This window comes from Guillardia theta, assembly GCF_000315625.1.
Source record: "Guillardia theta CCMP2712 unplaced genomic scaffold GUITHscaffold_4, whole genome shotgun sequence".
Taxonomy (NCBI): domain Eukaryota; class Cryptophyceae; order Pyrenomonadales; family Geminigeraceae; genus Guillardia; species Guillardia theta.
In genome coordinates, this window is record NW_005434670.1 from 739,497 (window position 1) to 759,080 (window position 19,584).

At 54.7% G+C, this 19,584-nt stretch overlaps 4 protein-coding genes across 4 annotated transcripts; 3 read left to right on the plus strand and 1 right to left on the minus strand.

Moving 5' to 3' along the window:
- Positions 1–194: 194 nt before the first annotated feature.
- Positions 195–1,882, plus strand: GUITHDRAFT_100377 (hypothetical protein; the record flags this gene model as incomplete). Its single annotated transcript, XM_005841053.1, has 4 exons — positions 195–1,201; positions 1,334–1,455; positions 1,523–1,656; positions 1,826–1,882. 4 exons carry the CDS (start codon positions 195–197, stop codon positions 1,880–1,882), a joined length of 1,320 nt encoding a protein of 439 aa, XP_005841110.1.
- Positions 1,883–1,960: 78 nt separating this feature from the next.
- On the minus strand, positions 1,961–5,302 carry GUITHDRAFT_100378 (hypothetical protein; the record flags this gene model as incomplete). Its single annotated transcript, XM_005841054.1, has 14 exons — positions 1,961–2,106; positions 2,200–2,288; positions 2,335–2,406; positions 2,565–2,601; positions 2,662–2,719; positions 2,769–2,816; positions 2,976–3,037; positions 3,197–3,233; positions 3,291–3,326; positions 3,540–3,616; positions 3,824–4,002; positions 4,129–4,244; positions 4,292–4,346; positions 4,473–5,302. The coding sequence occupies 14 exons, from the start codon at positions 5,300–5,302 to the stop codon at positions 1,961–1,963; spliced, it is 1,842 nt and encodes a 613-aa protein (XP_005841111.1).
- A 5,677-nt stretch (positions 5,303–10,979) lies between these two features.
- GUITHDRAFT_150163 (hypothetical protein) lies at positions 10,980–11,879 on the plus strand. The gene is made up of 2 exons (XM_005841055.1): positions 10,980–11,260; positions 11,357–11,879. Exons 1-2 carry the CDS (start codon positions 11,078–11,080, stop codon positions 11,555–11,557), a joined length of 384 nt encoding a protein of 127 aa, XP_005841112.1. The 5' UTR covers positions 10,980–11,077; the 3' UTR covers positions 11,558–11,879.
- Positions 11,880–15,406: 3,527 nt separating this feature from the next.
- GUITHDRAFT_63916 (hypothetical protein) lies at positions 15,407–19,550 on the plus strand (the record flags this gene model as incomplete). Its single annotated transcript, XM_005841056.1, has 24 exons — positions 15,407–15,574; positions 15,631–15,756; positions 15,891–15,928; positions 16,071–16,161; positions 16,255–16,310; positions 16,362–16,394; positions 16,462–16,511; positions 16,563–16,613; positions 16,661–16,716; positions 16,766–16,831; positions 16,891–16,948; positions 16,998–17,027; positions 17,075–17,133; positions 17,308–17,358; positions 17,409–17,471; positions 17,519–17,611; positions 17,777–17,878; positions 17,989–18,089; positions 18,212–18,286; positions 18,383–18,473; positions 18,695–18,853; positions 19,064–19,189; positions 19,294–19,332; positions 19,464–19,550. The coding sequence occupies 24 exons, from the start codon at positions 15,407–15,409 to the stop codon at positions 19,548–19,550; spliced, it is 1,869 nt and encodes a 622-aa protein (XP_005841113.1).
- Between the last annotated feature and the right edge of the window lie 34 nt (positions 19,551–19,584).

A 19,584-nucleotide genomic window follows, 5' to 3' on the forward strand; every position in this document is an offset into this window, starting at 1 on the left:
ATTGATCAGAAACTTGTGATTCCATCTCAAACGGCGAGTTTCCTTGAAATGAGCCAGATCAATCAAACTCTGGTCATTCCCCGGATTGGGCAAGAAGGCTTTGTGAATGCATGTGCTTGTTTGTGTTGATTTTTTCACGTCAAACTTAGATGAGCATACGATGAAGTAACATGCGTTTTGACAGGGACGTCAAGATGACGATGGCACGATACCACCCGTACTCAGATAGTCCCACTTCGAGATCGGAAAAATCAAGAATGGAAAAGGCAGAACAACGAAAACGAACTCGGCTTTTGATCGAAGCACTTGATCCCCTTGTGCCTGTATTCTCTAGAACCTGTACGGCAGAAAAGGGAAGCTTGAGATCGAAACGAACTCTTTTACAACTGCAGGAGGATACTGTTTTCTTTCTCAAGAGAATTACACGCAAGAAAGCCACCAGGCATGATTATGTAGATTGCGATGTCATGCGCGAAGGCATGTTGTCGAGTAGCTTCATTATATTAGTTGAGTTGGATGTGACAACGGGTGAAATCATACAATGCAGCAATGGGCTTAGCAGGTGGTATCAGCTTCACCCATCAGAAATCATCGGGCAAAACTTTGCTCATTTCCTCGACACCAATGATGTACATAGGTTCAAGAATTTCTTGCGACTCTCTGCAAGCAAAACGACAGCAAAAGGAATCAGAGTCAAGCTTCTGACGTTTGGATCCAAGTGCTACGAGCAGCTCGAATGCACAGTTAAGGCTGTGCAAGACCCTGTCAATGGGCGGTCTGTGTTCCTGCTGAGTTTCGATGAAGAGGCACCCAAGAATCCCGACTGCTTCCCTCTTTGGAGTCCTTGCCTTCTGCGCGGGATGTCGGGGATCTTCAGGTTTGACGAGTCACAGTCGTCAGGTCCTCCTACGGATGTTGACGGACAGATGCGGAAGTTGAGCAGGAAGGGGAATGCGGAGCTGGGTTGGTGTCAGATTGGTGTGAGCTCCCTCCTCAAGACTGAGTCTGCTCGGGCAATGCTAGACAGACTGGGAGGAGAGAACAGGCAAGCGAGCTCGATCAGCTCGGCGTTCATGCGGCTGGTGATGAAAATGGTGGAGATGCACCTTACTTTCGACTTCAACTCCCACGACGTTCCCTTCGTCGCCATGCACGCGCGTCTGAAGCTCCCGAGAGTGCTGGGATCGTTGCGAACTCCATGGTATTCCCCTTCCCCTCCTCACCTCTTTTTCCTCGCCTCCTCTCTGCTGTCATCTTTTACTGCGCTCATGCTCGCTGCTGCCAACCCCTCGTGCCTTCTCTCTTCTCTCACAGTCTGACCTTGTCATTGAAGGGTCGAGGTTCTACACACAAGCCTTGATGGAGCTCCCGTGGAAGGGTTTCTCACGTTAGCTGGGACCCAGCTGCGCTTCTTTGCGCATAGGAATTCTGCTCCTGGCTCGCTGCATGTCACAGGTGCAGACGTTTTCCCCTGCTGCGTGCGGTGGGGAGAGGTTGAGAGGTGACATTGTCGTTGTCGCAGGAGCGCACTATCGGCAGGAAGAAGGCGTCTGGAAGTGCTATCACACGCGAACATGGATCATCACCCCTAACAAGTCACGGATCTACGGGCAGATCTTCCGTGACCTCGATGACAAGCCTTATCAGTTCGAGCAGGTCTGCAGAACCCCCTCCTCCTCCTCGTCTCCTCCTCCTGCCCCGCCCGGTCCTTTCGGTCCCGAAACAGGGTGCACAGTGTCTCACCCTCTTCTCACGTGGCTGCCTGCCCCTCCCCCTCTCCTGCTGTACCAGTTGTCGCTCCTCCTCTCCTCACGTTCACTCGCAGACCTTCGTTCGGGTGGAGGACCCCGATCGCTCTCTGATGTGTAAGTATGTGGTATAGCAGGTAGACGTGTAAATATTCCTCAAACCGTGTGGTCTTGCTGTAGCCCATCCATCCTTCCTCTCGTCTTTATTCCCTTCATGTCCCCGAGTTGTTCTGCTCGCCCTCCTGCTCCTTCATCTTTGAATCGGAGGTCACCCCTCCAAGCTTCTTGCTCCGAAAGATCGTGTAGATGCTCGTGTACTCGTGCAGACTTGCCTGCCCTCCTGCGGGCCCGAACTCACCTGCGGTTGTTCCGTCATCCCCACTCATCTCCGCCCGCCAAACCCCTCCCGCCCACTCTCCCCCGTTCTCCTCCCCACTCTCTCTACCCTCACCATTGTAGAAGCATCCAACCACAGGGACGCCCGTTGCCATGCTTGCCATCCTGGACTCGTAGTTGGGCTCACCGAACAGCGGCCTCCCCCTGCTCCTCATCACTTTGGTGTTCCACCTCAAATCTCCTTCCTCACCGCCCGATGCAAGCAAAGAGGACGAGGCCGGCTGCTGGGGTTGACGAGCTCCCAGTCAGAAGCTCTGTGAGCCTGTACCCCGTAAGAGACATCCTCTACCTCCTCGTCCTCCTTCCCCTTCAACTTTGCCTCTCTTCCCCTCCCTTCCTAATCCTTGCACGCTCCTCCGTCTGTTCCATTCAGCGCCACCATCACCTCTGGCGCTTGTAGGATGACATGAGCGCTTCCACCTCTGCCATCGCAGCTGATCTGTCGGGCACGTGGAGCCTGCGAGACAGTGAGCGCTGGCACAGACCCGACCGCTGCATCCTTGCCTGATCCTCTGACCCGGTCGCAAGACGTCGCCCACGAGCATGGACTTGTCGTTGGCACTGACTAGGATGATCTGTGAGAGCGAATGAGGGGAGGGTGCATGGCGAGGCAAGAAGCAGCACGGGTCTGAGCAGATAGTCCTTTCTTGGGTCCTCCTGCGAGCTCTGGGCCTAGGAAGAGAAGAATGTGAGGAGAAGAACAGGGGGTTCACAGTGCGAGCAGGGAGCAGGGGGGGAGGAGATGATGAATGATGATAGAGGCGAAGGGAGAATGTTAGAAGACGGAGAGGGAAGGGGGGTGTTGGGGGGGGGGGGAAGGAGGAGCAATACCGTTTTAGGCTGCTGCAAGTCACTGAGATTCATCGAGTTGCTCTCGACTCCAACGAACAAGGCTAACAGAGAAAGTCTGATTTCCTCTCCCTTCCCACTCCTCCTCCTCACTTCCTCCTCAACCTCCCCTCCTCCGACTCCCCTTCCGTCCATTCTCCTTCCACTTCCCCCAACCCTCCCTTCCACCACCACCACCACATCCCTCCCTCCCCTTTTCTCACCTCTCTGCGCAAGCTCGAGCTCTGCTGGGGATAGACCCTGCATCCCTGACGTCAGCCTGAGAGACCGGGGGGTGGGGGGAGGGTGACGGCAGACCTCAATCACCTTTGACAAGGCAGCCAGACATGTCACCTACCATCGGCTCGTGAGAGGATGAGCTGGAAGAGGTTGGAAGGTAGTGGAGGAAGGGCGAGAAGAGTAGATGAGTGAAGGAGAAGGGAAAGATCGATGAAGGACAGTTTTAGCCTTTGAGGAGAGAGGGAGGAGGAGGAGAGGGAGAGGGGAGGAGTGGGGAGGAGAGGGGAGGAGAGGGGAGGAGAGAAGAGTTGAGGAGTAGAATGTTACAGGCGCTTCCTTTTTCAGCGGGTCGAAAACCTCGAACACCTTATTGCCCTTCGTTCGGCTGACTTCCCACTCTGGCCCTGCGTAGGAAGCCCACATGGTCACTACAAACATGATGATGGGGAAAGAAAAGCGTTTGGGGTGATTCGAAGACTAGAGTGAGGAGTGAGGAGAAGGCGCCGGAGGGAGGAGTGAGGAGGGAGGAGGGAGGAGGGAGGATGGGGGATGGAGGAGGGAGGAGAGACGAGGAAGGAGGGAGATCATCAGGGCATGCGGAGTCTACACACCAATGGGGCGACACCCTTGAGCCACGAGGGCCTCAGCCTCAATGTCGCCACTGAGGGTGACGACCCAGACGCCAGGAGAAGCAACCTTGTCTCTCGTCAGCTGCACGTCCCCGAAGACCGTGGACAGGAGGTCCACGTCTTGCTTGAAGCGAGCCGTGAGGCCTCCGACCTTGGTGCAGCTGAAGGGCCCAGAAATGAGCGGCGACAAGATGGAGAGAAGGAGGACGAGGGAGGGAGGGAGGGACAAGGAGGGAGGGGGATAAGGGAGAGAAAAGGACGGGGGAGAGAGAGGGGAGGGGACCGACCCAGGATATGCGAAGTCCATCCCCTCAAGGAAGCGATCTAAGTTGCCCCGGCCAGGGAAGTTGTGCTCGCTGAAGAGGAGGAAGACGGGCCGATCTGCCGGATCCGGGCTACCAACCTGCGACAAGGTGAGTGACGGGAAGGGAGGGTGCCGTTCTGACTTACAAGCCTCCTCCACTCCTCCACGGAATCGTTGTTAGGAACCTCCTCAGCAGCGACTCTGACAATCGAGTATGTAAGACCAAGACCGCAAAGTTAATGGGTCTATTCGTGGTGGTGGTGGTGGTGGTGGAGGAGGAAGAGGAGGATGTCATCGTCAACGATGATGGCGATCGAGACGATCTACGAGAGAGGTGAGGAGAAGGAGATGTAGTTGATGTTGATGTTGATGTTGATGTTGATGATGATGATGGTCTGGTCATGGTTAGCATTGTCTCTGACAGAGATGCTTGTGTTGACGACAACAACAACTCGCCTCTGTATCTTGACGTCCACGTTTGGAAGGCACGCGGCTGAGATCGACACAGCCTTCACCTGCTCGTACTCCTCTGGGCTCTCCTCCTCTCCCATACCGATCACGCCGGGGCTCAGGCACCCGATGACGTGCTTGGCGCCGAGCCTCGTCCTCAACAGCTCGGTCACCTTCATCAGGTCCTCCTGCCTGGCCGGCTCTTGCGATCCTCTCATCTCGAAGAACCTGTCGGAGATGTAGCACATGACAAGGTCGATGCTTGTCCCTTCCCCGAGGTTCTCTCTGCACTTGTCCGCTGCCTCCTCTACTGTCTCTATCAAGCCTCCGAAGCCTAGAGAGACCGCTGACGTCCACCTCATCGCGCCATTGGAGCTGCTGTCCTCTGACGACATACTCATCGAAGAAACAAGGTTCTTCTGCTGTCCTCTCCAGTAATCAGCCGATCTTGCAGCGCGAGGAGATCGCACGCCGAACATCCTCGTCTGTGCTCTCGGAACGTCAGAAACCCTTGGAGGCAGCGCGAGCGGCGCTGTAAAGCCGAGCTTGTTCCCACGACACCACCGAGGAGCGGAACTGCGGCTGATCCCGGCCTGAAACATCCGCGAGCATGAAGTATCATCGGCATGCAGGGAAGAAGCATCAGTGATCGCGATGGTAAGGGACGACGCGAGCAGCAGCAGCCTCTTCATCTGCATCCTCCCCATCGTCGACCTCCTTCCCTGTGCCGTACCCATCCTTTGTGCCCACTGGAGCAGTGACTACCCACCCTACTGACTCGAAGACTTGATCCCTGGTTTGATTGCAGTGTACCCCTACCTTCTAGTGATAAAATATGATGTAAGTACCGGTCTTTTGTCCACCCCAGTGCCTGCTCCAGCATCCACCAAGTCTTAAAGGCAAAGTAAAGTATTCGAAGTTTTTATATTTTAGTACCAATAAACTTAATTTTTCAAATCAAATTATACAAATGATGTGTTCTTGTGGCCAAATTAATGAACATTTCAGTTTGTTTTCCTTAAGCACTTTTCGCTATGGCTTGTCGGTTTATGCGACCGGGGCGGCGGGGATGGCGGGGAGAGAGCGAGGGGAGCGGCGAGCTGTAAGGCAGGATGGGGTTCTCCAGGGGAGGCCTCATCGCGGCAGTTCAGAAGAGGAGGAGGAGGCAGTCCCAGGATGAGAGCTCGATCCGGAAGGAGCTCGACAGACTGCGGGAGCCTCATCGGATCTGTCAAGATCGCCTGGATGCGATCGACGATATCCTCGAGGACGTCGGCACCAAGACCTACTTCGGTCCATCTTACACTGACCCAGCGCAGAGCAGAGAGGCTACGGTGGACGGCCTGCTGGAGAAGGTGGAGGAGAGGATTGAGAGGTCCACCGCTTACCGCAAGCTCTTTGGGACCACCGTCTTCTTCATCTCGTTCGTGTGGATGCTGTTCCTGCAACGGAACATCACGGCGCAGTACGAGATCGAGCGGTCGATCCTCAACGGCCTGATAGAGAGCCTCCCGACGACAGGGAGCGGAGGGTACACTAACTCCAACACCGGGGCGGTCGGAGTTTTGCAGGGCTCGAGCGACTTCTACTCGTGGTTCTCGACCTCGGTCATCCAGAAGATCTTCAGCGATCCCGTCTGTGGCGACGGGATCTGCGACGCTCCCGACGAGTACGCGGGGTTCGGGCGGTTCGGTTGCTCGGAAGACTGCGGGCTCTACCTGAATGTGACCACCGTCCAGATCGACCTACAGGACGTGATCCAGGCGAGCGGGTCGGCGATAGGGTGGGACTTTACCACGATCCCGATGATATCGAACGCAAACCAGGGGCAGTTCAAATTCAATGTTTACAGCGAGGGGATGCAGGACTTCTTGTTCGAGGTGGATCAGAATGGCACCAGCGTCTCTACTCCCGTCCCCGACGGCAAGTACACGCTAGTGCTGTATCAGACACAGCGAACAAGCTCACTGGTAGACAAGCAAAGCATAGCAAAGCTTGGACTCGTGCCAAGGTAGGACACTTTATATGGCGATGCGTATGATGTGATACACTCCCTGTTGTGTTTGATTGGAAAAGTCTTGGATGAGATCGCTTTTTTGTATGGAAAGATTGAACGAATCCCTGCAGCACCATACCGCAAGAGAACTCCTTCAACGATTTTGCCTATGGGGTCTCTATGGAGACACTGACATGGAGCATGTTGATCCTGAATGGGATCACCAATTACTGCTTCTCGACTTCAGCATACTACACGGACCCTCACTGTGCAAGCTTGTACATACCAGGTGCTGGTTTGCTGACGACTAAAGACTCAATCTGAGGATACTGACCTGGTCTGACAGACGTGACGCTGAGGCTGATCAGTTCCTATGGCCTGAGTGGGACCGTATCCATCGTGAACAGCGGCACCGCTTTGGTGGAGCAGGCGGTCAAGGTCAGTGTCCTCGATCCGCAGTCGTTGACTTTGACTTGACCTTTCTTGCGTCGCCTGGCAGGTTCAGTTTTGCAGCGCCCTCCCCAACCAGACGGGAGGGACCTACTCCTCGGAGAACATGCAGTTCCTGCAAGAGTGCAAGATGACTTGCCCCACGGCCTCGTCCCGGCGACGTTCGGGGAGTGACAGTCGCCGACATCCCTCGAACGCCCCTGATGGCTCGCTCGCTGATCTGCCGTATGGGAGCGAGTCGGGGACGGGGTGGGACCATCGGTCACCTCCGCTTTCTCCTCACAGCCTGAGGAAGAGTGCTGGACTTCCCCTGGACCTCCGGGATGCTCATCCAACGTCCACGCACTCCTCGGCTCGTTCCTTGAAGAGGAACTCGAAGTCCATGGCAAGAGAGGGAGGAGGCCACGCGGGTACGAGGCAGAAGTCATCTCCGCCCGCATCGAACACGATCCATCAGAGCTCAGGTTTCATCTTCAGCTCCTCCCTCTCAAACGACTCGGCATGGTGGGTTGTCGACACGGGTCTGGAGAACATATCCTTCTCTGTACAGTCGTCTCTCCCCTCCGCCAGCGGCTACCTGCTCCGCTACGGTATCGTCACTTTCTCCGCCTGCTCATGCGTCTCCGTCAAGTATTGCCTCAGTTTCCCTTGCGTCCCTCAGATCCAAGTCTCCGGGCAGTCTCTGGATGCCACGTGGGCGGTCAAGGGAGCCATTGCAAGGCTGCAGCTGAACTTCGCTGAGGGGTCCAACAATGTTTGCATCACATGGGGAGGAGGGAAGTGTCCTCCCCGCCCTGCGATGCCTCGCTGGCTCAAGTCCGAGCCCCCAGCCACGACCGACTGCTCAGCGATGATCGCCTCCTATCTCATCTCATTGACAACTGAAACTCCAGGGGCAACGTGGACTTACGCCATCGCAAATTGTGTGGGAGGAATCTGTGACACAGAGCCGAGCTGCTCACCAGGGAAGTTGCTGGCAAACGGGACACAGGATCTTGCGTACAACCGGCGGGCGAGCAAGTACGGTTCTTCGTCCTACATTGTCGCCGCCTCCTGCCTGAACAACGTCACAAGTGACTTCCTCTTCGTTCCCGTCTGCATCTTCCCTGCTCCGGTCCTCTCCGTCTGGCTCAACGTTTCAACGCCTATCTCTGCGATGATTCTTGTCCGCGACTTGGTCATAAGGGGGCTGGGGTATGTGATAGGGGGGCATGAGTACCTGATGCAACTAGAGCTCTTGTCTGCCATCCCCGTCAATGAAACGATGTTGGTTAGCTCCAAGGTCTCGATGGTCTGCTCGAGCAACACGCAGGCGGTCAGCTTCAGGGACAGCATCGTACAGAAGATCGGGGAGGCGGACGCATACATCAAGAAGGACATCTCTCCCCAGAGCTCCGTCAGGATGGCATACTACAAGATAGACTCAACGTTGCAGTTTGCAGGGCAGAATCAAGTCTGCCACACCCACTACGACTGCTACGACGACTTCTTCTGTAGCAAGGTGGTTGGAATGCAGGCAGGGGGTGTGTGCGACCGGTGCAACTTCTGTATCGTCGACAAGTTGAACTCCTACAACGGGATCTGCCCCATAGACAAGTGCCCAGGGTCAGGCGGATACCCTGAGTGTATCAATGCCACAACCTTCCTGGGGAGGATAACTGACAAGTGCTCTGACAGCTACGACTTCGAGGTCTGGAAGTTCGGGGCCCAGGGCAAATCTCCCACCATCATCCCCGCCTTCACCCCAAAGCTCCGAGAGGTCACGCCCTACAACCGCATGGTGGGGGCAGTCGTTGTCTCGCAGAGGAGGAGGAAGAAGCAGACGTGCATACCCAACTTGATCCGCAACGACATCAAGAGATACACTGAGTCTGTCGCCGCCGGAGTCTCCTGCCCCTCCACTCAAGGCTATGATGGGACCCCCTACGGCTACGACCCGACCTTCATGCCCTTCAGCGGAATCTATAACGGGAAGCTCCGGCCCGAGGAGTTCTACGCTCCCTCTGAGCGCTACACCCTCGTCGACGCTAACGGGCACTCGTCCCTGTCCTACCCCAAGGGCTTCTTCCCCCACCAGTACAACCAGAACCGGCTCGACCTCAACATGGACGGGATGCTTTCTCCTAGCGAATTGCAGGCAGACAAGTTGACGCCTGTCAGCAAGAACAATTCACAGATCGTCTCCTCCAGTGTGAACACGTTCAAGCTCTACTTCGACGAGCGGCTCACGCAGAAGCAGGCGGACGCGATGGTTCAGTTCGCGAAGGACGGCAAGTTCATCGACTCGCAGACGTCGGACGTGACGGTTGAGTTGGTCACCTTCAATGCGGTCCATGGGCTGTTCGCATACGTTCAGATCTTCTTCACGTGGGACTCGTCGGGGAACATCGGCTGGAATTACCAGCTCGACACCTTCGACATTGACGGAATCTTGTATCCAAACGCCTTCACCATCTTTCTCATGATCTTTGTTCTCCTCTGCCTTTGCCTCAACTGCTTCATGGAGATCCAGGACGTCTTGACGCAGGCAAGAAAGTTTTCGCTCAAGGAGTACATCCTTGACCCCTTCAACTGGATCGACTGGCTGCACTTCACCTTCATGTGGGGGTCCATCATCACCTGGGCATTTCTATTTAACGTGGCGAGCCGCTTCTCTATCAACGAGTACTACCCCATCCTCTTCTACGGGCCCAAGTACTCCAACTCCACCAGGAGACAGAGTTTCTTCGAGGCCCCCGTCGCTGCTAACAAGCCGGCTCAGGCCCGGTTCTTCCGCACGCTCAACCAGCCCGAGTACGACTTCCTGGTTTTCATCAATGAGATGCAGGAGCTGGCGTCAGCCGTCAGGATCTACTCGGGGTTTGCTGGAGTCAGCGTCGTCCTCTTCATCTTCCGCCTGCTCAAGTCCCTGCACTTCCAGGAGAGGATGGGGATGGTGACCCGCACGATACACCTCGCGGCAGTCGACCTCTTCCACTTTGTTCTCCTCTTCATCATCGTGCTCATCGGCTACGCCATTGTCGGCTACTTCCTCTTCGGGCAAGAGTACGAGGTGAGTGAGTTCTGGTTGCATGTTTGAGCTCTGATGGGCCGATGCAGGGAATGAAAGACTTCAGCTCCTCCGCTAAGACCCTCGCCATCTTCCTCGTCAGCATCGACACCACTCAGTTCTACGCGTCGGTGAGGACAGAGCTCGTTGAGCGCGAGCTGACGTGTGAGGGCCTGACGTTGATGATCAGATGCAGCACGCGGGAGGAGATGTCTCTCTGCAGATCTTCCTGTGGTCCTACCTCTTCATCGCCTACTTCATCCTCGTCAACATCTTCTTGGCCATTCTGGTAGACGCATACGCCACTGTCAAGGAGGGGACGGACAACGCGTCCGGTCTCCTCACCGAACTATCTTCTATCATCTTCCATGGCATCAAGCGTCAGCTGCCTCTTGGCGCACGTTTCATCTCCGACCAGAGATTCAAGTCGCTCCTCGCCAAGGCCAAGAACCGAGTGGATTCGAAGAATCAGATCAAGCAGAATGTCAACAAACTGATGAGCAACCGGAAGGCCATCCTGGTCCCCGGGAACCTTCAGATCGACAAGCACACGCTGCAGCGCATCTTGCGGAATAACTCCGGTTCTGTGCATCCGGAAGACAACTATCTCAGCTTCCAGGGCTTCGACGACGAGGCCATCTTCGAGCTGATCGAGAGGTACGGCACTGACATCTCAACCTTCCAAGAGCAGAAGAACAGAGACCTCAAGGAGTTCATCTCCCTAGAGAACATGCGGTGAGCGGCGCCGCTCTCCCCATCCACAGCTCTGACTCTCTCGTCGGCAGGAGGCTAGTCGCCATGAACCTCGTGCAGAACGAAATCCACGAGGATCAGAAGGAAATTCTCCAGTACCTTAGGGACCTGGCCAAGACTAAGGTCGTCAGCGAGGCCGAAGGGGGACGTGCCGCAGCCCGGAGGGAATCGGAGTCTCAGGTGGCGATCGGCTCCCTCTCGCTCACCATTCTTAGCGCCTCCAACTTGCCCAAGATGGACGTGATTAGGAAGAGCGACCCCTACTGCGTCGCCTACGTGGACGGGGAGGTGCGGCAGGAAATCTTCATGACCGAGACCGTCTCCTCGTGCCTGGACCCTACTTGGAACGCCAACTTCAAGTGGGCCCTGTACCCAGATGTGACATGCGTCACCATCGCTGTGTGGGATCGAGACAACGTGAGCAGGAGGAAGAGGAAGGGGACAAGGAGAAGGAGAGTGGGGGGGAGGAGGGGGGAGAGAGGCTTCTTGCGCTGAGATACGTTGGGTTCGCAGGTGACAGCAGACGATCTGATTGGAACAGCTTTCATCGACATCCTTGACTTGGCCCCTGATGAGACCAGCCGGGAGCTGGAGCTCTCATTGGAGAACCCACGTCTGAGGAGAAGGCTGATCAAGTCCAGGATCTTAGTGAGGATAGATGTGGTCAGCGACAAGCCGGGGAGGGAGAACCCGTCAGAAGAAATGGGTGATTGAAGGATGGCGGTCACTGGGCCCTAAGTTCACTCCTCAGAACAATGCTGTTATCGCGCTCCGTGATCATTCATCCATCATTATATCTCAGTCCTCTCAAGTCAGCAATCGAAGCAAAAATTTATTATGGAACCATTGAGCGAGGGAAAACATTCACGAGATGAGGAGGAGAGTTACAAGATCGTGTCTCAGTCGGAGTTCACGATTGAATGGATAGAGGCCTTCTCGTTGCAAGGGCCTGCCTGCGCTGCGATGCAAGAAGTCAGAGGCTGGTCGAAAAACCGCTCATTCCTTACATCTGCCAATGAATCCTTGCTGCAGCCTGTTCCTGTTCTTCAACATGAGATCTCTATCATACACATACCTGCACTCGACCAACTCAGTCAAACAGAGCATTCCGGCAACCGCGAATTACCGGTAGGAGTACAGGAAATCTCTCTTGCCAGGGTCCCCTCCCCGCGGCCCTCGAGTCCCTTTCATGGGCTGCAATGAGCAGTGGATCAATCAACAAGAACGACTGAAGAAAGGCCATTACCCTAACTCCGATCTGCCTGAACAACTCATACACCGGTCCTGTAGGCTCCTTGATGCATTTCTTGCCGTTTACCAGCCAGCATTTTTGCGCATCGTCGCAAACCATCTTTCTTATTTCCTGATTGAACGTGCTAAGATCATGCACTAGCATCTCTCTGAACCCCAGTATACAATTTTCAGTGTCCCTGGAAGAGCGATCAAATCTCAGGACGCGTGTGCTTTCTAGTTTGAGCAGGACCAGCATCAATTCTTTGATGCGATTGCGAGCATTCGGTTTCATCTTCACCCCTAGACGCTGATTCCCCAAGGTCTCGAGCAAATGATCAAAATCTTCTGCTTCATGCCCGGGAGCTACACTCGCAGCGCTTTCACTTGCAGTCTGCACTGAGCTTTGCTCCAATTTTTCGCTGGTGGCAACACCTGCAGGTCTGAAATGGGCAGTAAGTTGTGGGTTTCCTAAGATCGATCCCAGAGCTAGCCCATTCAGAACTTGCTGATCCACAGTCAAGGATGTCAGAAAGGGATTCAACCCCATGTTAGGCGCTAGGCTGATGTTCAAAGCCACAGGGATCTGAACCGTGGCTGTGCTGGGCAGACCTGTCCCCGCTTGAAATGGAAAATTGAGAAGAGGAGAAAACTCGAGACGTGTAGATTTAGCTGGTTGCATCGCGATGGAATGCTTCTCGATTTGTTTAGCAGCATGGATCGATGAAAACGCAGAATTATCAGAGTGTTGAAAACTGGTTGCTGCGTTCAGATCCATCGTTGACCCTGAACGCACCTCCCAGTAAGAGCAACGTTGCTGCAAAAACGAATAGTTTCAGCAATGGACATGGAGTGAGTGTCAGGCAGATTTTGGAAATGAATATAAGATAAACCTTTGTCCAGAGAATACTTAGATATGAGTGTGATAAACTAGACATAAGAGACGACTACCTCTTCCCATCTCCCCGCATTCATCATGGATCTGAAGCACTTCATACAATAAACCACCCTGCAATCCAACTGTTTCCTCTATCAATGTTGAATTTCATACCAAAATCATGGTTATTCACTTCCCATCCATCTGACAATCCTCTAGCGCTCATGGCCCAAGATGCTCACAGGAGATCATACCGCATGGCGTAACACACTTAGATCTGATCGCAAGAAAAGAAGCTGCTATCCATCAGAGATGTCACAGATGTGCTCACTGCTTCTGTCACATTGGATCCTCGGCCTCTGCTGTCTCCTCTTTCTTACATGCCTCCATTCTCTCCTACTCACTCTGCCTATCACCATCTCCACCTTTGCCAGCAGGGAGCTACCCTACCCCCTACGTCAGACACCCCCTGTAATTATCCTGGTGCTGGTACTGATTTCACTACAACCCACCCCTCCTTTTAGGCTCACCCAGCTGTGACCGAGGGTCCACCCGATACTACTAAAAAATCCTTTGTTTGAGACACCCTACCAACCACGGTACCCCCGTGTCCCTGAAGTCACTTATGTACCCCTACCCCCTGGATTAATTTCGTGCCGCCGTTCTTCTGCTGTTCGCCGTCGGAGCCGGGCGTCTATCCCACGTTTTCCATTTTTGAAATTAGGTCGTCAAAGATTCCTCTCCAAAATTCAAAAATTAACAGAAATCTTACTTAGTTTCATTCGGGCAGTCGAGGACTGAGCTCGAGCTTCCTTGGGTCTCCAAGCTACGGTAAAAATGAATATCAAATTACATTTGCTATTTGGTGAAATATATTTTAAAAATTTAAAAATGACTTGCTGCACCAGAGCGCTGATCATTTCTGCACCCCTACTACCCATGCTGAGATTTTAGAGGTACCCCCACGGAGAGAACCCCTTTTTACGTACGAAGACTACCCGTATCTTCACCTTCACCCACCCCACCCTAAAGTCATCATCAACGCCCCAAAAAAGAAATTCGTTTGCGTCTTAAAATGTGATTTAACATACCCACCCACGAATACCCATCCGAAAACACCAACTGCCCGTGATCATTTCGAATGAACCCCTCCTGATGTCGATTCGCTGCTGGCAATGTGCCCAATTGGACCCACCCCGTGAGTACACTTTTGACCCCCCACCCCCTTTTTCAAAAACTTCCTTGAGCCCCACAAACTTCGTCCGCGTTTGGAGATGAATGCAGTTTTAGATTTTTAAAAGAAAAAAAAAGATCGACAAGAAAAAGTACCGATTTATGGCATACCGCAAATGATATTGAGTGATTCTTTCAGACGACAAGAGTTGCACTCTTGCATCGTTTCGATTGTAGTACTGGAAAAAATCTCCTACCGAGACTCTCCTACAACTCCTTTTAAACACTTCGCATCCCACGTTTTTAACATGCTGGGCTTGATCACCGGTAGTGTCTCCCATTCATTCACGTTGCATGGGGTAGGGTGTCATGTAAAAAAATTGTTGTCCTCTTTAGATTATTACTCATCGTATGCAATAATGAATGTTGCCGCTGATTCCACGTGATCTATCCTTTTCGTGGTGCAGCGTCAAGGTACCCTACCTACCGTACTGGAACTAACCACGGTCCAATACTTCACTACCCCTACTTGTGACTTCTTGAGAAGTTTCCTTCCGACCGTCAGGGGGCCGTCAGTTGGGCAAGGCGATCTGTACCGATAGAGTTTAACTTAACTTTGAGTAAAAGAGTAGAGGAGTCTACACCTGGCGGGTGCCGCTTCAACTTCGGCCGCGGACGCGGCCGTGACGGGCCGGCCGGGAGATCTCAGTCTACTGGTATGGTTTGAGTAAACGGTACGGTAGCCTGCTACTTTTCGGGCCCTCAGCCTGGGCCGGGCAGCGCGGCAGGCCCGGCGGCAGGCCCGGCGGCAGGCCCGGCGGCAGGCCCGGCGGGCCATTACGGCGTGGGGACGAGGGGGCTTTGCTGGGATCATGCGCTTCACGCGACTAGTGGGGAGGTTGAGTGGCAGGGGGGAGAGGAGCTGCGAAGTGCCGATGCTGGTGTTGAGGACAAGGCTGAGAAGCGAGGTGAAGACTGCGGCCTCTCGTCTCACCCCTCATGCTTCTTATGCAGGATCATATGGACGTTCGCCGGCAAACCCACTGGCAATGGTCGACGAAGCCGCTGGGAACATCTCCTGCCCCGCTGCTACGGAGGGCAATGCCTCCCTTTGGAGCTGTGCAACTCATTTCGAACAGGAGAGATGTAGCGTGCCGCAATGTTCGCTGGAGGTCGGATCAAGCTCATGTGATGAGCAAAGATACGGCTGATGCAAAACCCCACAAATCCCTCCTGATGCACGATCCCAGCAAAGGCTCTTTGATAGACAGACAACTCAACTCATGGGTCAGGAGGATTTACAAGGTGACGGCAAGATTGTCTTGCATCGTCTCCTGACGAGAGGGCAGGATAAGGTGGTGCCGAAGGGGGCTGAGATCATTCAAAACTTGGTTCACTACCTGTGGCCAGAAAATAAACCAGAGATGAGGATGCGAATCTTGGCTTCCATGGTCGAGCAGACAGCAGACATGTGAGAAGAGACAAGAGCCTGACTTGACATGTGTAGGCGTGTCTGGTGGGGGCAAAGCTGGTCAACATTCAGGTTCCTTTCTTCTTCAAGTATGTCATCGACGGCCTCCAAGGTGCTTTCCTCTTCCCCGCCAACCCCACGCCCTTCTCTACTCCCGTCCCCGTTGCTCTTCACTGTATCCCTGCGATGGATGGACCTCTCTCCTGACACTCCAGCAGTTGCAACAACGAGCTCGGCGATCCTGCAGGTTTCCCCTCTTCAACGTCGGGTGTTATCCTGAGCCTTCCCCTGAGTAGCTACCGGTGGTGATGATGCTGGGATATGGAGTAGCAAGGTCAGCACCCGGGTCCTTATTTCTCCTTTGCTCTTCTTCTCCTGTCCTACTCTCCACCCCTCCTCCCCTCCTCCTGTTCTCTCCTCTCTTCCTTTCGTTCTCTTGTCCCCTCTTCCCGCACATTTCTCACCCTCCCTATGAGCAGGATTGGGGCGTCTGCCCTTACTGAACTGCGGACGGCTATCTTCGCCAGCGTCGTCCAGGCAGCTGTCCTTCGAGTCTCCGACAATCTGGTCTGACGGCTTGTGCGGCAACAGCATGCCATCCGGAAGATCTCGTTAAATGTCTGCATCCTCTCACCACTTGCCAGCCCTGACCCCCTTCAGGTGTTCGAGCACGTCCACAAGCTCGACTTGTCCTTCCACCTCAGCCGACAGACTGGGTAGAGGAGCATCGTGCGACATGCGTAACCACTCACGCCTTCTCCTCCCAGCTCTGTCGCGCGGATCATGGAGAGGGGGACGAGGTGAGTTGGGCAGAGGCAGAGCGGAATCGCTGCTTGCTCGTTCTGATTGCGGTGAACCCGCTCACAGGGGAGTGTCGTTTGCCCTCAATGCTCTCCTCTTTCAGATTGTGCCCACCGGTTGCCTTCAAATTTGACATCTCCACTTGAATTGAATGACGAGCTGAGAAGGACTTGAGATCGGACTAGTCGCTGGAATCCTCTCCTACAACTTTGGAACAGGTTGGTCAGGAGGGAAAGGGGTCTTGGGCCGCTGAGATGCTTGGCAGTCTACGGGGTCATAACCATAGGCACTGTGGCTGCTTTTGCTGTCTTCACTGTTCGGGTTGCTGCATTAGCCATGATGGTGCGAACGTTCCTGACGAGATTGCCAGGTGAGCCAGAGGAGAGTTGAGATCAGAAAGAAGATGAACGCGATGGAGAACGAGGCGTCCGCAAAGGTCGGTCTCTGGGGGGAGAGAGCAAGTGCGCTGATGACGTGGCGTCCTCTACACCACAGGCAGTTGACTCACTCATCAACTTCGAGACTGTCAAGTACTTCAACAACGAGGCTCACGGTGATCGGCTCTCTTGCTCCCTCGGAAGAATCTCTAACCGGGATTGCAGAACTGAGGAGATACGATGACTCCCTCCGGTGTGCTAGGTGCGCGAGGCTGCTCCCTGCCTGACCTGCCGCCCCAGAGGGTTCGAGAAAGCTTCAGTCGAGACCCAGACTTCCTTGTCTTGGCTCAATTTCGGGCAGGTTGTCACGTGCCTTGCAAACCCTCCCACCCTCCTCCTCCTCCTCCTCCTCCTCCTCCTCCTCCTCCTCCTCCTCCTCCTCCTCCTTCTCCTCCACATCCTCTCTCCCTCCCTCTTCTTCTCTGGGTGACCTCTGCTCGTCTCCTCCTACTGCTCTTATTAACTACCATGGCAGAGTGCCATCTTCTCCGTCGGACTCACGGCAATGATGGTCGTCTCTGCTCAGGTAGGGAGTCCAGGAGCAGCCCGGCTGGTTGGGGGTGACCAGGTTGACAGGGCGTGCTGGCTGGCACGATGACAGCAGGGGACGTAGTCATGGTCAACGGCCTCCTGTTTCAGGTCTCTTCTCCATCCTCCTGCTGGGAGCGGGTGACGAGCTGTGGCAGCTTTCTGTGCCCTTGAACTTCCTGGGGACTGTCTACAGAGAGCTCCGGCAGAGCGTCATCGACATGGAGGCGATGTTCGGCCTGCGCGCACAGGTCCTCCTCCTCCCTTCCCTGCCCCTATCTGTCTGCTCCTTGCTTCCAACTTCTCCTCAGTCTGTACCCTTCTCTTCACTCCACTCCACCTCTTTGCTTGTCCCTGTCTCTCCCTCGGGCCGCTGCTCTCCTACCTCTTCGATCAGCTGACAGGCGCCATGGCAGAAACCTGCTGTCTCCGCGGCTAATCTCGCTCCTCCCATCAACGTCACCAAGGGTAAGATAGTCTTCGACAACATCCGCTTCGGATATGGAGACGGAAGAGAGGTACTCCTTGCCTCCTCCTTGCCTTTTCCTCCCTCTCCCTGCGTCTTCCGCTCCTCTTCTCCTTGCCTGTGCTCCCTACCAGCCTTGTTCGCTCCCTCACTCGCTAGCAGGTACTTCGGGGCGTCTCTTTCACAGTCGAACCGGGTCAGACCATCGCGATTGTCGGGCCATCAGGATGCGGCAAGTCAACCATTCTCCGCCTCCTGTTTCGGTAAAAGCATCTACCTCCTGATGCTGCTGCTGCTGCTGCTGCTGCTGCTCCACCTGCTCCTCCTCCTGCTCCTCCTCCTGCTCCTCCTCGCTCCCAACAGCTCAAAAATGACGGTTTCGCAGGTTCTACGAGCTGAATGAGGGGAAGATCTTGATTGACGAACAGGACATACGGGATGTGGACGTCCAGAGCTTGCGGTAAGAATGCAGCAGAAGGGGGAGGGAGAGAAGAAGTGGAGAGGAGGGAAGAGGAAGGGAAGAAAGTTTGGACAAGAATCTTCACACTCTTGACAGTGAAATCATCGGGGTAGTGCCGCAAGATACAGTGATGTTCAATGACTCGCTGCGTTACAACGTTCTCTACGGGCGGACGGATGCAGGAGAGGTGAGAGGGAGAGGTCCCCTCCCTGCCTTCTCTTTCATCCCCTGCTCCTCCTCTCTCCTCTGCCCCTTCTCATCCTCCTCCTCTTGATGAATCCTCCTCTGCATATCCGTTCTCTGCCACCACATCCTCTCACCTCCTTTCTCCTCTTTCTCGTTTTCTCTCCCCCTTGCTCCCTCCTCTTTCAGCGCTCCCTCCGTGTGCTTCATGATTTCTGCGAGTAGCCAGAGCTGCAAGAGGCCCTCAAGCTTGCCGCCGTCGACAAGATTGTCAATGTGCTGCCGCGGGGCCTCGACTCGGTGGTGGGGGAGCGAGGGCTGAAGCTGAGTGGAGGAGAGAAGCAGCGAGTTGCTATAGCGCGCACAGCTTTGAAGAAGGCCAAGGTGAGTGAGGAGGAGCAGGACAAGGAGAACAGGGAGAGAGGGAAGGAGAGCCCAACGGTCAAGAGGAGTAGAACGTTCAAGAGGAGTAGTGACTCGGGATAAGAAGGGGGCGGGAGGAGGAAGGGAGGGAGGGAAGGGGGGGACAGTAGGAGCCACGACGAGGAGAGAGCAAGGATGGTGTCTCCCTGCTCTCATAGGGTGATGCTTCAGATTCTGTTGTGCGACGAGGCCACCTCGGCGCTTGACAGTCACTCGGAGTCGCACATCCTCTCTGCCCTCTACAAAGTCTCTGATGGCATCTCAACCATCGTCATCGCCCACAGGCTCTCTACTGTAGTAAGTCCCTCTTCCTCCTCCTCCTCTTCCTCCTCCTCTTCCTCCTCCTCCTCCTCTTCATTGACTCATTGCGCAACGAAAGCTCACAACTAATCCTTCTCTAGGTTTCAGCAGATCAAATCATCGTCCTGAACAACGGAGAGGTCCGTCAACCTCATCTCACTCTGCTTTCTCCTCCCTCTGCTCTCTGCTTCCTCCGCTTCACTTCACTTCTTCGCCTGCTGCGTTCCTTGCTACCCTCCTCCCTAACCATCAGCTGTTGACCATGGAGCAGGTGGCTGAGAAGGGCTCGCACCAGGAGCTGCTTACTCGCGAAGGCCTCTATGCGGATATGTGGCGCAAGCAAGCACAAACACCCTGAGGCCAGCAGGACGGGAGCACCAGCAGCAGCTGAG

What these genes read in the sequence shown, in the direction of transcription:
- GUITHDRAFT_150163 (XM_005841055.1), top strand. Translation starts at nt 11,078, where the DNA reads ATGGACGTGATTAGGAAGAGCGACCCCTACTGCGTCGCCTACGTGGAC. An exon ending in CTGTGTGGGATCGAGACAAC is followed by an intron (nt 11,261 to 11,356) that starts GTGAGCAGGAGG and finishes TTGGGTTCGCAG; the next exon opens with GTGACAGCAGACGATCTGAT.